This window comes from Aspergillus undulatus (genome assembly GCF_047715775.1).
Source record: "Aspergillus undulatus strain CBS 261.88 unplaced genomic scaffold BDV17scaffold_51, whole genome shotgun sequence".
NCBI classification, from domain to species: domain Eukaryota; kingdom Fungi; phylum Ascomycota; class Eurotiomycetes; order Eurotiales; family Aspergillaceae; genus Aspergillus; species Aspergillus undulatus.
The window spans coordinates 34955-47616 of record NW_027396655.1 but is presented as its reverse complement, the minus strand read 5'-3'; the positions used below and the strand labels follow the sequence as shown (position 1 = coordinate 47616).

The window sequence follows — 12662 nt, the reverse complement described above, 5'->3', positions numbered from 1 at the left end:
ACATTCCTGCACGATTGTCCCTCGAGTCTATCATTGAGTTATGTTTGTGTACATTTTGTTGATGTATGACAAAAGTATATAGTCCGCAGCCGCCGGGTTGATATTAGGACTCCCCTCAATGAAGATTTTATTACTATATAATCAGTAAAGCCAAAGCAGTATCAATCGTATTCCGCTTGAAATTAATTCAACAACTGCTCCATCAATACAGATACCATCAATACAGCCGTGGTATTTGTAGACAGAGCAAGGCCAACCACCGGCCTGAAGGAGCAGCCACAGTTACCTGCCTGAGGCACAAAGGGACTATGGCGTACGACATATTGTGGCGCAAGCGTGCCGGTCCACATGCACGTGACTTGTGCACGTGCGACCCCCACAACTCCGGGGAAGACGACCACGAGGCACGTGCGGCGAATTTCCTATGTGTTCCGCCGGAATCGGATCCTGTTCCCTCTCGGTCATCCACTTGCATATCTATCGCCTCACCAAAGTCATGTCCGACCACGCTCCGGACCATCGGCCGGACTCATCAGAGTACACCAGTTACATGCGCTCGCCATTACCGACTCGAGTCAGCAGTGCCTGTGAGAGATGTCGCCGCCATAAAACTCGGGTGCGAACAGTCAACACTCCTTCCCCGCGGGAAGCAGGCGCTGACCCAATCGAATAGTGTGATCCGTTTCGACCATGCTCGCTCTGTGTGAGAGCCCAGGTGAGCTGTCGACCATTGCCGATTAGCCGCGGGCGCAAAGAGAGTATTCGAAAGTACGTCGGTTTAACGACTTAGTGGGTGTTTGGTGGTGAGACTAACTCCACCCAGCTCTAAGACAGCCAGGCGAAACTCGCAGAGACAGACGGCATCTCCAACGGTGCCCGATACTATCGGCTTGGAGAATTTTGCTGAACCCGTAAACCCTGCTCCAATTCCGGACACAGAAGACCATCGCGGTCATAATAATGTCCATAGTTCGCATCCGCCCGTCGAGTATGGCGAAGCCGAGTCGGCCATGGGAATTGCGCAGAAGATAGTTGGCCTTGGACCACAGCCGATAGGCGAGGAAGCGACCTCTGCGATTCCCGGCTATCAAGCCAGCACCAACGTTGCCAGGCCTCAGACTTCAGCTATCGGACAGCGCTTTCCAATAGCTTCAATATTGGGACAGCCGTTACCCCCAGCAGAAACTATGTATCTATTGCTTGAGGACTACTTCGATGCCGTCCATTGGTTCTCTCTCGTCATCTATGAGCCGACCTTTCGCAGAAACCTCCGCTCTATCGCTGAGGGCTATGCCCACCCCTCTCAGAAATCCTTTCTCATCCTACTAGCCGCCGTACTGGGTATGGGTGCTTGGTATCGGTCGCAGAAGAAAGCAACAGACCTGACAGACGACGGCAATTGGCGAGACATGAGTGAGCGCCTACTCAAATTGGTTGAGTCTTATATCGTGAACTTGATGGATCAACCTTCTGTGACGGCCGCTCAGACCTGCATATTGTTTGGATCTTACTGCGTCTACCATGGTCGGCCCAATCTGTCATTTTCCCTGCTTGGCGCGACCATCAGAATATCCCAAGCCGCCGGGTTACATCGCGAACCAACGAGGGCCAACTACGAAGAGAGTGAGGAGCGGAAACGAGTCTGGTGGACGATATACACCTGGGACCGCTTTGCGTCGATTACATATGGCCGACCACTCGGAATCAATGATAGGGACTGCAATATTAGCATGCCGGCAGACATTCTGGAAAACCCCTACTTTCTTGAACCGAGATCGGGGCAGCAACATACAATCTGCTATTCCGTGTATCAAAGGGAGCTGAACCGCCTTTACCTCATGGCATCCAGGGCTCTTGAAACAATATTTGGCTCCCGAACGTCTGGTTCTTCCCAGGAGTTGACCGGAGACGCATACGTTGAATTGGCGAAAGAAGCAACCCGCAACCTTCAACGGTGGCGAGAAGAGCTACCTAGCTTCTTGACTCTGAACCTGGAGCAAGACTTCCAGCCAGAGAGCGGGTTGAGCGCCAAAGCACATGCTCTTCAATCGCTATCCCTCCATCTGACCTACGACAACATCTTGATTGTCCTACACAGACCTCTATTGGCAAGGCAAGTTGACCATCTATCAGCAGTTCCAAGTTCATCGAATAGGAAGAGTGAGCTGGACGCCGCTAGTCGTTATCCCGACCAGGCTTCGCCAGCTGGCGTCGATTCGCCGTTTGAAGCTGTCTCCTCGAATCCACCCCTGTCGAGTTCGGCGCACTGGTGGAATGCCGCTTTGAGAACGTCGCGGGTGACCGAGCTGCCGGTTTTAGCACAGCTGGCAACAGACTCCCATCTGGTGGCCTTTCTCGCCATCAATATGTTTAACGCAGCAATTGTCCTGGCGGTCATGGCCCTATCCGATCCGTTGTCGGACACAGCTCAGGTCGTCAAGAGGACGATAACTCGGATACTAAGGTTACAGGATCTTCTGGGCAAGCGTTCGGCATTGTCCAAGCAAAGCACGACAGTACTTAAAAACGTGATTGCGCTGCTTCTTCGCCGCGAATCCGAGGCTATACTTGCACCTATAACCGGCAACAATCAGGAAGAAGGTCACCAATCACTTTCCGAGTCCATAGCTCTCTCGGTCGAAGATACACTCAGGCTGCCGCTTGACGCGACGTTGGAACCGTGCGATATTCCCGCGCGACGCCAGGCATGGCCGGACAGCGCCATACGACTGAACGAAAGCTTGGCGTCTGTACAAGATGGTATACCATTCTCCCTACTACCGTTCGACGTTTTTTTAAAAGATTGCTCACTTTTGGTTCCTCAGTTGTGCCGTCTGAAAATGCCGATCGGAGCTTCGAGTGGTATGCTCCAAACGCCCGCCGATCCCACGGCTTAGTATTAGACTCCACAGGACAAAGCCAAGCATGGCCACCACCAGGGCAGATTGACTGGAGTGGAACAGGCATCCCCGAAACATTCGAGAATATGCCTGACCCCAACGGTGAGCGCGGGCTATATTGGCTCTGGGATATGTCATGGAACGGCGGAAATGCATAGAGCCCAGGTTTCGGGCATGTCGATTTGAATTTTATTCTATGCTATGACTTCGTTGGCCATGTTTCGGTCCACGCCCGGTCCGTATATAATACTCTTGATACCTGCGCGGTTGGCCGCGTTTTGGAAGCCCTCCCTTGCTTCTGAGAAGTCGAACTCGTGGGTGACTAGACCCTCCAATCTGATGCGACGCGAGCTGGCCAGTCCGATGGCCGTCTGGTAGTCTTCCGGACCGTAGCGGAAGCTACCCTTGAATACGATCTCTTTATCGCAGATCTGGCCCACAGGGATGGAGGGGTTGGGTCGGCCTAAGCCTACCTGGACAAATGTACCTCCCGGCGCCAGGGCATGGATACCAGCGTTCAGGCAAGGCTCCGCACCAGTCGCATCGAGGACGACGTTTGCTCCAATATCCAAGCCCGCTGTCGCCAGTATATCTTCTGCGTTCTGCTGCGCCGATTGCCCTGTACTCTGATGCGTATGCGTCGCGCCATATTTCAAGGCGGACGCCAGCCGGCTGGAGACAACGTCCACCACTGTCACCGTCGAAGCACCAAACGCACGGGCGACACCGCCGCAGAGCAGACCAACGGGTCCCGCACCAAACACAACCACCGCCTTCTCCTGCATATCCCCAGCCAACCGACAACTGTGTACCGCGACACTCAGCGGTTCGATCAATGCGCCGTTGCACAGGGAGATGTGGGGTGGCAGCTTGTAACAGCATTCTGCGGGTAGGCGGTAGTATGTCGCGAGCGTTCCATCGTATGGCGGGGTGGCGGCGAATCGCATTCTGTGGCAGAGGTTGTATCGACCGGCGCGGCAAGGACGGCAGGTGTTGCATGCCACGCCGGGCTCCAGGGCCACACGGTCGCCCACTGCCAGTCCTGACTGGGGTCCGCTTTCTACCACAATCCCTGAAGACTCGTGGCCCAAGATAATGGGCTTCTCAACAATATACCGTCCTATTCCGCCGTGTTGCCAGTAGTGTACCTATTGAGTAAGCGCGCGTTAGCTTGAAACATATTAAGCCAAGGTCGGCGAGCTGATCTACTCACATCTGAACCGCAAAGTCCGGTTGCTATAACCCGAATGATGACATCACGCTCGGTCTGAAGGGTAGGTATCTCGCGTTCCTCATAGCTAAATTTACCTCCGGGGTAGAGTACAAGGCTTCGTTTACGCCCTAATCGTTGAGTTAGCGAAAAGAACGAAAGCCTCCATATTCGACAGACCTGGTTATGTTGCGCGACTGACATATTAGCAATTGGGTGATGCAGAATGAGTAGAGTGACAATGTTGCTTGGAATTTAAAAAGTTTCGCGCTGTTGAAATCCATGAGGGCTTGTATGCACTTCGGGGTGCAGCTCTCGCCCTCGGGACCGCCTGGATCCGACTTCGGTTCCGGCGGGGAGACTGCCAATCCCTAAACTGGGGACGGAACCGAGTGGTCACCACACGGAACCGGGGGATATGGGCCCATTGCTGCTTGGCTGACGAGGGGCAGGTAGACAATGATTGGATTGTATGTTGTTGATTCCTCTCCACAATGTACGATGATTGGCTAGACCCGGGTATAGAAAAACCCATTTGATCACAAGGGCTTTATTGTGGGGAGTTTTCGCTACCGGGTTTGGCACTCCAAACGCCTTGGTGAAGGCCGGGGATTCCCCGTGGGATGTTCTCTCCGGGGTAGAAATAGGGCCATCGGGACCCGGTTCGTTGGGGAAAACATCATTTATCCGTTTGATCATCGTCGTAACAATGAGTGTCAGCGGTGTATCACTGCGGGAGAATGCTCCCAATGGCACCGTCAACCAACGGGCGAGGCAGGTGGCCGAACAGGTGACCGAGCAGCAAAGCTGGCTTGAGCGGACGTTGAAGCCCAAGACTGTTTCGGCCAGGTACTGGTTCAAGGGCAAACCTCTGCTCTATACGACCGGGTTCTTCGGTGGTCTGGGAGATGCCTTGTTCGGGTACAACTCTGGTATGGTCACACCTCCATCACACTGTGCGGACTGCCCTGGGACTGACTCGTGTAGGAATCATGTCCGGCCTTCTAGTCAACCCGGTCTTCGTCTCCCGGTTCTTCTAAGACTACGGCGGTGCAGACGGGTCAACTGCCGCTGTTGATCCCTCCATCACTGGTATCTCCGTTGCCTGCCTCCAAGCAGCAGCAGCCGTCGGCGCCCTCCTCGCCGGCCGCCTAGGAGATATCGTGGGTCGAAAGAAGACCGTCCGTATCGGCGGGTTCATCTACTTCTTTAGCGGCTTCATCCAGATGTTCGCCCCCGACTTCGCAACATTCATCGTCGGTCGCACGATTCAAGGAATCGCCGTCGGGTTCCTTTCCATGACCGTCCCCATCATTCAGACAGAAATCGCCGCCCCGCATCGTCGTGGTCTGATGGTTGGAATCGAGTATACAATGTCTATTGCCGGATATATGCTATCCTGCTGGGTAGACTACGGCTTTAATTTCCTCTTGCCGGAGAAGATGTCGTGGCAGGGTCCGTTTATTGTCCAGGTTATCCTTGCTTTTATTCTGCTCGTCATATCGTTCTTCATCCCGGAGACGCCCCGTTGGTTAGCGAAGAATGGGTTCATGCAGGAGAGCTTGCAGACTGTTGCAGATCTACATGCTGATGGGGATACGCACGCCGAACATGTGCAGCAGGTCTTCACTGAGATCCAGGAAGCTGTTATCTATGAAACCAATCTGGGCAAGTCTACTTGGACGGTATGTTTTGCTCAATGTAATCTGCGGTATGACTGGTAAAGCTGACTTTTGATCTTTCATAGGAAATGTTCACCCGGTATCGCAAGCGCACGATTGTCGGTATTACAGTCCAGATGTTCGCACAGCTCAACGGAATCAATATCATCTCCTTTTACCTTCCGAGTACCCTTGCCTCTGCCGGCTTCGACAATAGAAAATCCCTACTCTACACTGCTGCCAACGCTATTCCATATACGGCTGCCACTGTTGCTACATGGTGGCTGGCAGACAGCTGGGGCAGAAAACCACTACTCATTCTAGGAGGTGCGTTCATGGTCTAGACTACACAATTCTGTCCACCCACAAACTAATCATGTCAAAGGCTGCGGAATGGCCATTCTCCTCGGCATAGTCTGCGCCTTCACTGAAGCCTCGCTGGACGTACACATCCGTGCCAACGCACAATACGCCTTCGTCATGCTCTACAACATAGTATACGGCTTCACATGGGGCCCGATGCCCTGGCTTCTCCCCGCCGAGATCTTCCCGCTCCGCGGGCGCTCCAAGGGAATGGCACTCGCCACAACAAGCAACTGGATTTTCAATTTCATTATCGGGATGGTGTCCCCCGATGCGTTTGCGGGCATCGGTGGGTACTTTTATGTTGTTATTGCGGGGTTTTGTCTGTTCAGTGCGGGCCTGGTTTACTTTTATTATGTTGAGACGGCGAATGTTAGTCTTGAGGAGATTGCAGCGCTGTTTGGGGATCAGGCGTTTGCTGATGATGGAGGACTACCTGAGGTTATGGATGTTAAGAAGGATGGGGCGAAGCATGTTGTTTAGGGATTGACTTGGAGTTTATTCCTTTTATGCTTGCTATAAGCGTACTGTTCCTTGTGATGCTTGGTTACCCCTCTTTACTATCTACCCTCTGTAACTTGAACCCTTTCCGTGGGCTATTGCTGCCTCTGCTGTATGGTATATGACCTCCCAAGACCCTTATCCTCTCCTTTTTTCATGGGAAGCACAGGGAAAGAACTGAAGCATTGGCTATCATCCAAAAATTTTTCGACAGCCATTATTCGCGAACGGGGTACGTTGGTCGACTACCCAGCTCACTTGATGATCTCTGGCCACTGGTCGCTCCACTGGTAGGTCACATCTGCCGCAGGACTATGAGAACGCCATTCAATCCTTGAGGATTAGATATGATGTGAGAAATCAAGGGCAAGTTTGGAATAGGAGATTGATTCAATCCGAGACGGCTGGGCGAATACAGCGTATGGGGTCACCCTGCAGCTTTGAGAGTGATTGCATGTTCTCTACCTCGTAAAGAACATACCAGAATGCTATCAATGACTGCTCACGAGGACCAAACTACTATCACTTAGGGACACTGTTAGAGAGTGTTCATAGAGCATGATGAGTAGATATGGAGTTTATACGTATAAATCTAGGCGCTTTCTCTATACTCGCGTAGAGACATGGGCAATATCTTAAATACAGATATCGCTAGTACCAGCGACGAGGATAGTAACGAGATTGTTGACTGATGAGCCGCCCTTCATCTGCATGGTGGCCGCGGCCACTCCAATAACCGTACTCAGTCTCAATGTCGTCCGGATCACTATCGCTGAAGTCGATGTTGTCGGAGTCGATATAATCAGAGCCATCGCTTTCTAGGCTAGTATCCGTGACACCATCGTCGCTGAACTCACTTTCGTCGGAAACACTCTCGCAGAAGTCATTATCGTGTTCGTCGGTGGTGTCTAAAGTGCTTCTGTCGTCGGAGTCACTAGCACCATAATCGGTCTCACTATCGCTGTCGCTTGGATTGCTCTCGTAAGAGTCACTGTCGGTATCCTCCAGATCACTTTCGTGATATAAGCCGCGTTGACAGTTCGGATCACTTATAATATTTTGGAGACCACGTTCCCGGGAGCGCGGGGGTTTCAACGCGGATCGCCCGATGGGGCGCCGGGGGCAAGTCGATGTATCTCTAGGACAATACCCCATCATCTCGTTGTAGGTGTTGTTGCTCTTGGAATAAGTAAATTATATCCGTGGCGAGCTGACTCGGCTAACGTTGGCAAGGCCGTGGGCAACTAGTGAAGGAGTGTCGGGTGGAGGTATTGGGGGAAATAAGCCTGGCAGTCAATGTGAAACTGCGAAGTGCTACAAAACATTGAAAATAACTCGAAATGCTGTGAGACGCCAGCCTGTTAGCGGAAATGAAACAGCGTCAAAGAACACACGAGTTCTTTGTGGTGGGTGGATGAATACTTTAAGCCTAGGAGCAGCGAACAAGGTTGGGAAAAGCGAGAGATATAGCCTAGCAGATTGCTGCGAGAAGATCTTGCCCCAGTCTACCGAGCTGTGCATCATCCACATCCTTGACGCATTCGATGCTCTAGGTTGCTCCATTCGCAGGGCGTTAGCGGGCGACACACTCTCTCGAGTCGAGCATCTTCCGCGACACCTGTTGGAGGAAGCTGGGTTGGTAAAGGTCAATGGTACCAAAATCACACGAACAGCGACGGAATGTCCTCATAAGCCGGCAGCGGAATTGCTTTAGGAGCTACTTGCGGAAAAGGATGATCATTCGTATGATCACTAGCTTACATGGCTCGTGGGTGAGCGGCTTGCAGACTGTCTGGTCGGTAAAGCAGACGGTGTTCAGCTCATTTTCGGATCCCCCGAGGGTCGAGACGCCGCAACAGGAATGTACAGTCGGTCGCCTATCAACCTACCTTGGATAAAGCAGATGGAGGTCTTTTTGCAGGACTACGTGGCGCGACTCGGAAGTAACTCTGGTCTCATTCACGTTCTCTAGATGGGCGCCGGAACTGGTGGGACTACGGCGATTATGGCTCCGGTATTGGCCTCGTTAGGTGTTGATATGGTATATACGGCCACGGACCTTTCGTCCACGCTCGTGGCGGGCTTGCTAAAATGATTCAAACAATACCCCTTCATGTCATTCAAGACGTGCAACATGGAGGACTCGCCACCCCAGGATCTCCTCGCTAGCCAGCACATCGTCCTAGCAACCAACTGCGTCAATGCGACTCATGACCTTGTCCGACCGACATCCAATATCCACAAGATGCTTCGCCCGGACGACTTACTCATGATGCTTGAAATGACGCTCCCCCTACCGTGGGTAGATCTCGTCTTCGGCCTAGTGGAAGGCTGGTGGCTGTTCAGCGACGGTCGGAAGCACGCCCTTGCTCCCCCGGAGGTCTGGCAGCGAACCCTACACCAGGATGGATATGGCGCTGTGGACTGGACTGACGGCGCTCGTCCCGAGGCTGCTATCCAGCGCGTTATTATGGCCATAGCTTCTGGACCTAGGTACGATCCATCATTATCCCCAGCTACATGTCCATCTGTTTCTGTTGAACCGACTCCGGCTGACCGCGCTCGTCAAGGAACTGTTGATTCCTATGTGGAGCAGTACACGGCAGACTTTCATATACTATCGGCTGTTGATGATGAACCGGCGTTGGATACGGGGATTGGCGTCCTGGTCACCGGTGCAACAGGTAGCCTGGGATCACACGTGGTGGCCCATCTCGCACGACTCAAGGAGGTCAGCACAGTCGTCTGCCTCAACAGGCCTCGAGGAGCAAGCCCCGACGCCCGACAGAAAGAATCATTCAGAACCCGTGGGATCCGCCTAGCCAGTCAGGCCCTATACAAGATCCGTGTATTCCAAGCAGATACCTCCAAGCCTAGACTAGGACTGCCTCCGTCAGAATACCAATTCCTGCGGCGCCCTGTGTCGCACATCGTGCACAATGCGTGGCCGATGAGTATCTCTCGTGCGGTAGAGGCTTTCACCGCGCAGTTCCAGACTCTGCGGAACCTGCTAGACCCAGCGTCCCAAGTTGCAGCGCGGAGAAACAAGCAAATCGGGTTCCAGTTCATATCGTCGATTGCAACCGTGGGCCAATATTCTCGACGAACCGGGCAGACTCACGTTCCCGAAACCCGAATGACGGCTGGGTCGGCGCTGTGTACAGGGTTACAGCGAGGTGAAGCTTGTTTGTATATGCTCGACAAGACTCTTCACGCATATCCAGAACAATTCTGGCCCATGGCGGTCCGCATCGGTCAGATAGCTGGATCTCGCGATAGTGGCCACTGGGATCCGGTCGAGCATCTGGCGTTCATGCTCAAGTCGTCTCAGACACTGCGCTGTTTACCGCGGCTGGAGGGGGTTGAGTCACCATTACATTCGCGCAAAGTTGGTGTATACTGATGACTTGGAACCTATCCTGGTGCCCGGTAGACATCGTCGCCGGCACCCTCAGTGACCTCCTCTTCAACGACGCTCCTCCGTCACCCATCTACCACATCGAGAATCCCATCCGCCAGCCTTGGAAAGACATGCTACAAACGTTCGTCAAGGCGCTAGACGCACCAGATATCGTCCCCTTCGAAGAATGGACGCAGAAGGTGAGGGGGTTCCGCGGGACCCTGGAGCAGAACCCAGCGGCGCGGTTGGTCGACTTTCTCGACGAGCATTTCGTTGCTATGTCGTGCGGCTATCTTATTCTGGATACCAGCTGGGCGCGGAGACACTCTCGGACGTTAACGGGGACTAAGCCCGTTGATGAGGGCTTGGTGCGACTGTATGTGCGCGGGTGGAAGCAGACGGGGTTCCTCAATCAAGTTCGCAGTGTCGAGTTAGTAGATTATCATCTGATGGGTAGAAACGTACTAGTTCTTTCTCTATCCTACTCTAGACCGAGACGGTCGTTTGAACAAACCCGTTCCTACCAAATTTCCAGAGCTGAGCAAGATCAGCCCGTGCTAGTGGTAGGACCCGGACGCAAATTCGCCGCCTATAGACTGGGTTCCGCCAAAGCGCTGGTGTGAGTGGTCGCGTAGATAATACTCCTCCGCAGCAGGTGGCTCTCGAGCTAGATCTACGAGTTCCACGAGAATGGCATGATCTCGAGATAATTTTCCACCAAGAGCATTGAGTACAAGGCGGTGCACAAAATAGATGAGGTGTTCCCATTCCTAACTTCCTGAAAGACAAAACAAAAAAGAAAGGCAGAAAGGAAGAAAATCATGGCATATGCTTTATGAAGCAAGGCTTGGGTATCAACATCCGTATTTGTCCATGATAGCTCGAAAGTCGGGATCTCTCAGCAGCTGAGACGCCGTCGGTCGCTTCTCGGGGTCATATGTAAAGACCTTGGACATGATAGAGCGAACATGCTCTCGCTCATCGGGGTCAGATTGGGGACTAAAGTAGGCAATCCTTGACGCGAGGTCGTAGCCCAGGTCATGGATTTGGCTCTGGTCGTACCAGTAATCAAGCGCTGGTCCATGGGAGTAAGAGCCCTTCCACTCCTCCGGTAGTGGGCCCAGAACTTTAAACATGCCACCCACGATCCCACCATCCTGGAAAGGGGGGGGAGGGGAAGGGGCAGAAGCGCATGTAAAGAACGGAGAAGACGACCATATAACTCCACATATCGCATGCTCGACTTGGGACCTTCCGATGTAGCCGATCCGGCGAACAATATTCCAATGGCGGGTATCCCCGCGGAGTGTTGGGGTCGCTCAGCTTCTTTGACAGGCCGAAATCACCAAGACAGAACTCCTCCTGCTCGGAGGCTCTCGGGGATTTTGGCTGGGCTGACAAGCTCGCCTTTCTTCCAGAGGTCTAATCTTGGTATAGGCTGCTTCATGGGTCGACCAAGCAATTTGTATTTGTCGGTTCGGTCCAGGTCGTGGATTGGTCTCAGCCCCCACATACAGTTCCTCTCATTGAGATCTGGAAGTGTTTATGTAAGAGTGGCTAGCCAAAGAAGAAGACCATAACGGGCTGCGCTCACCTCGGTGTACAATATCAGCACTGTGTAGCTTCTCCAAAAGTCTCGGGCAGCTGTCGAGCAGCGGACATTCGACTGTTTTTCGGGATGTTCTGTACGTGGTACGTTTCAAGACAGCGGCCCGCCAAGGGCATTACTAGAGCTCGATGCTCTGAGGTTTCGCCAGTAACGAGAAACTTATCCAAGTACGTCACTAGATGAGATGTGTCCTGTACGGATCGTACGATTTCATCTTGCATCTTGAACTCATTCTCTGCCCAGCCGTCCAAGGACATGACCTTAACGGCAACATTCGTTTTTGTCTGAAGGTCATGGGCCATCCAGACGGTAGACCCTCCGCCCGCACCGAGCTTGTGTTCAATCTGATAACGTTTATTCAGCACCTCACCGAGATATACGGGATAGAAGACGTTTGTAGTTGCGTATTTGTCGTACTTGTGCCAGGGCTCGACAACTTCCTCGAGCTCATCCTCGTCGTCTTCGGTGCGGACGTAGTCGCCAAAGTCTTCCGCGTTCTGAGATGGAGTGGTAGTGCCAGGCATGTTGGTTTTCGGTAGGCTTGTGAGAGTCATAAGGGTCGCGAGTAGGAATGAATCAAGAAGTGGGAGTTGGCTGCATACCTATTTGTTTCCCTCTCCACACCACCGCCCTCGGCAGTAGTGTACGTCTCTCGTTCGCTGTGGCATGTTGTTCACATATCCTAACCTTCCTTCAATCCATAAAACAACTCTCATCTCGCACACTGGAGAGCAGAGACCGGACAAATGTCATTCCACCTCAAATTGGCTCCTGGTCAATGGAAGGTCCATGTGTATGTCAATCTGAAGGCGGGCGGTGTGCCCCTTCAGGACTTGGAAGTGCTGGGTGTGAGCGTTGTTACCAATGGTAGAGACCGTGACCCGGCTTTGTCATGGAGGGAATTGCCTGCCATATACCAGTAACCTTGAGGCGGAAATATTTGGTTGGACGCGGTCGAGGCCGGGGTCTGAGCATCATGTGGACTGAGATATCTTTTTTCGGGGGGCCAAGTCCCTAT

General features: G+C 52.9%; 6 protein-coding genes across 6 annotated transcripts; 3 read left to right on the top strand and 3 right to left on the bottom strand.

Annotated features, from left to right (window-relative positions):
• Window positions 1-496: 496 nt before the first annotated feature.
• BDV17DRAFT_294227 (Zn(II)2Cys6 transcription factor) lies at window positions 497-3058 on the top strand (the record flags this gene model as incomplete). Its single annotated transcript, XM_073762792.1, has 4 exons — window positions 497-616; window positions 674-768; window positions 824-2760; window positions 2826-3058. 4 exons carry the CDS (start codon window positions 497-499, stop codon window positions 3056-3058), a joined length of 2385 nt encoding a protein of 794 aa, XP_073612478.1.
• Window positions 2996-4682, bottom strand: BDV17DRAFT_179572 (NAD(P)-dependent alcohol dehydrogenase). Its single transcript, XM_073754918.1, has 3 exons — window positions 4313-4682; window positions 4114-4241; window positions 2996-4048 (listed from the first exon to the last, which is right to left on the bottom strand). Exons 1-3 carry the CDS (start codon window positions 4392-4394, stop codon window positions 3095-3097), a joined length of 1164 nt encoding a protein of 387 aa, XP_073612477.1. The 5' UTR covers window positions 4395-4682; the 3' UTR covers window positions 2996-3094.
• A 137-nt stretch (window positions 4683-4819) lies between these two features.
• On the top strand, window positions 4820-6617 carry BDV17DRAFT_283781 (sugar porter family MFS transporter; the record flags this gene model as incomplete). Its single annotated transcript, XM_073760416.1, has 4 exons — window positions 4820-5042; window positions 5152-5795; window positions 5858-6098; window positions 6157-6617. The coding sequence occupies 4 exons, from the start codon at window positions 4820-4822 to the stop codon at window positions 6615-6617; spliced, it is 1569 nt and encodes a 522-aa protein (XP_073612476.1).
• A 669-nt stretch (window positions 6618-7286) lies between these two features.
• BDV17DRAFT_294224 (uncharacterized protein) lies at window positions 7287-7793 on the bottom strand (the record flags this gene model as incomplete). Its single annotated transcript, XM_073762791.1, has 1 exon — window positions 7287-7793. The coding sequence occupies one exon, from the start codon at window positions 7791-7793 to the stop codon at window positions 7287-7289; it is 507 nt and encodes a 168-aa protein (XP_073612475.1).
• Window positions 7794-8769: 976 nt separating this feature from the next.
• BDV17DRAFT_294223 (uncharacterized protein) lies at window positions 8770-10658 on the top strand (the record flags this gene model as incomplete). The annotated part of the gene is made up of 3 exons (XM_073762790.1): window positions 8770-9976; window positions 10069-10465; window positions 10526-10658. 3 exons carry the CDS (start codon window positions 8770-8772, stop codon window positions 10656-10658), a joined length of 1737 nt encoding a protein of 578 aa, XP_073612474.1.
• Window positions 10454-12168, bottom strand: BDV17DRAFT_300166 (kinase-like domain-containing protein; the record flags this gene model as incomplete). The annotated part of the gene is made up of 4 exons (XM_073764001.1): window positions 10454-11110; window positions 11181-11397; window positions 11435-11568; window positions 11703-12168. The coding sequence occupies 4 exons, from the start codon at window positions 12166-12168 to the stop codon at window positions 10890-10892; spliced, it is 1038 nt and encodes a 345-aa protein (XP_073612473.1). The 3' UTR covers window positions 10454-10889.
• Window positions 12169-12662: the final 494 nt, after the last annotated feature.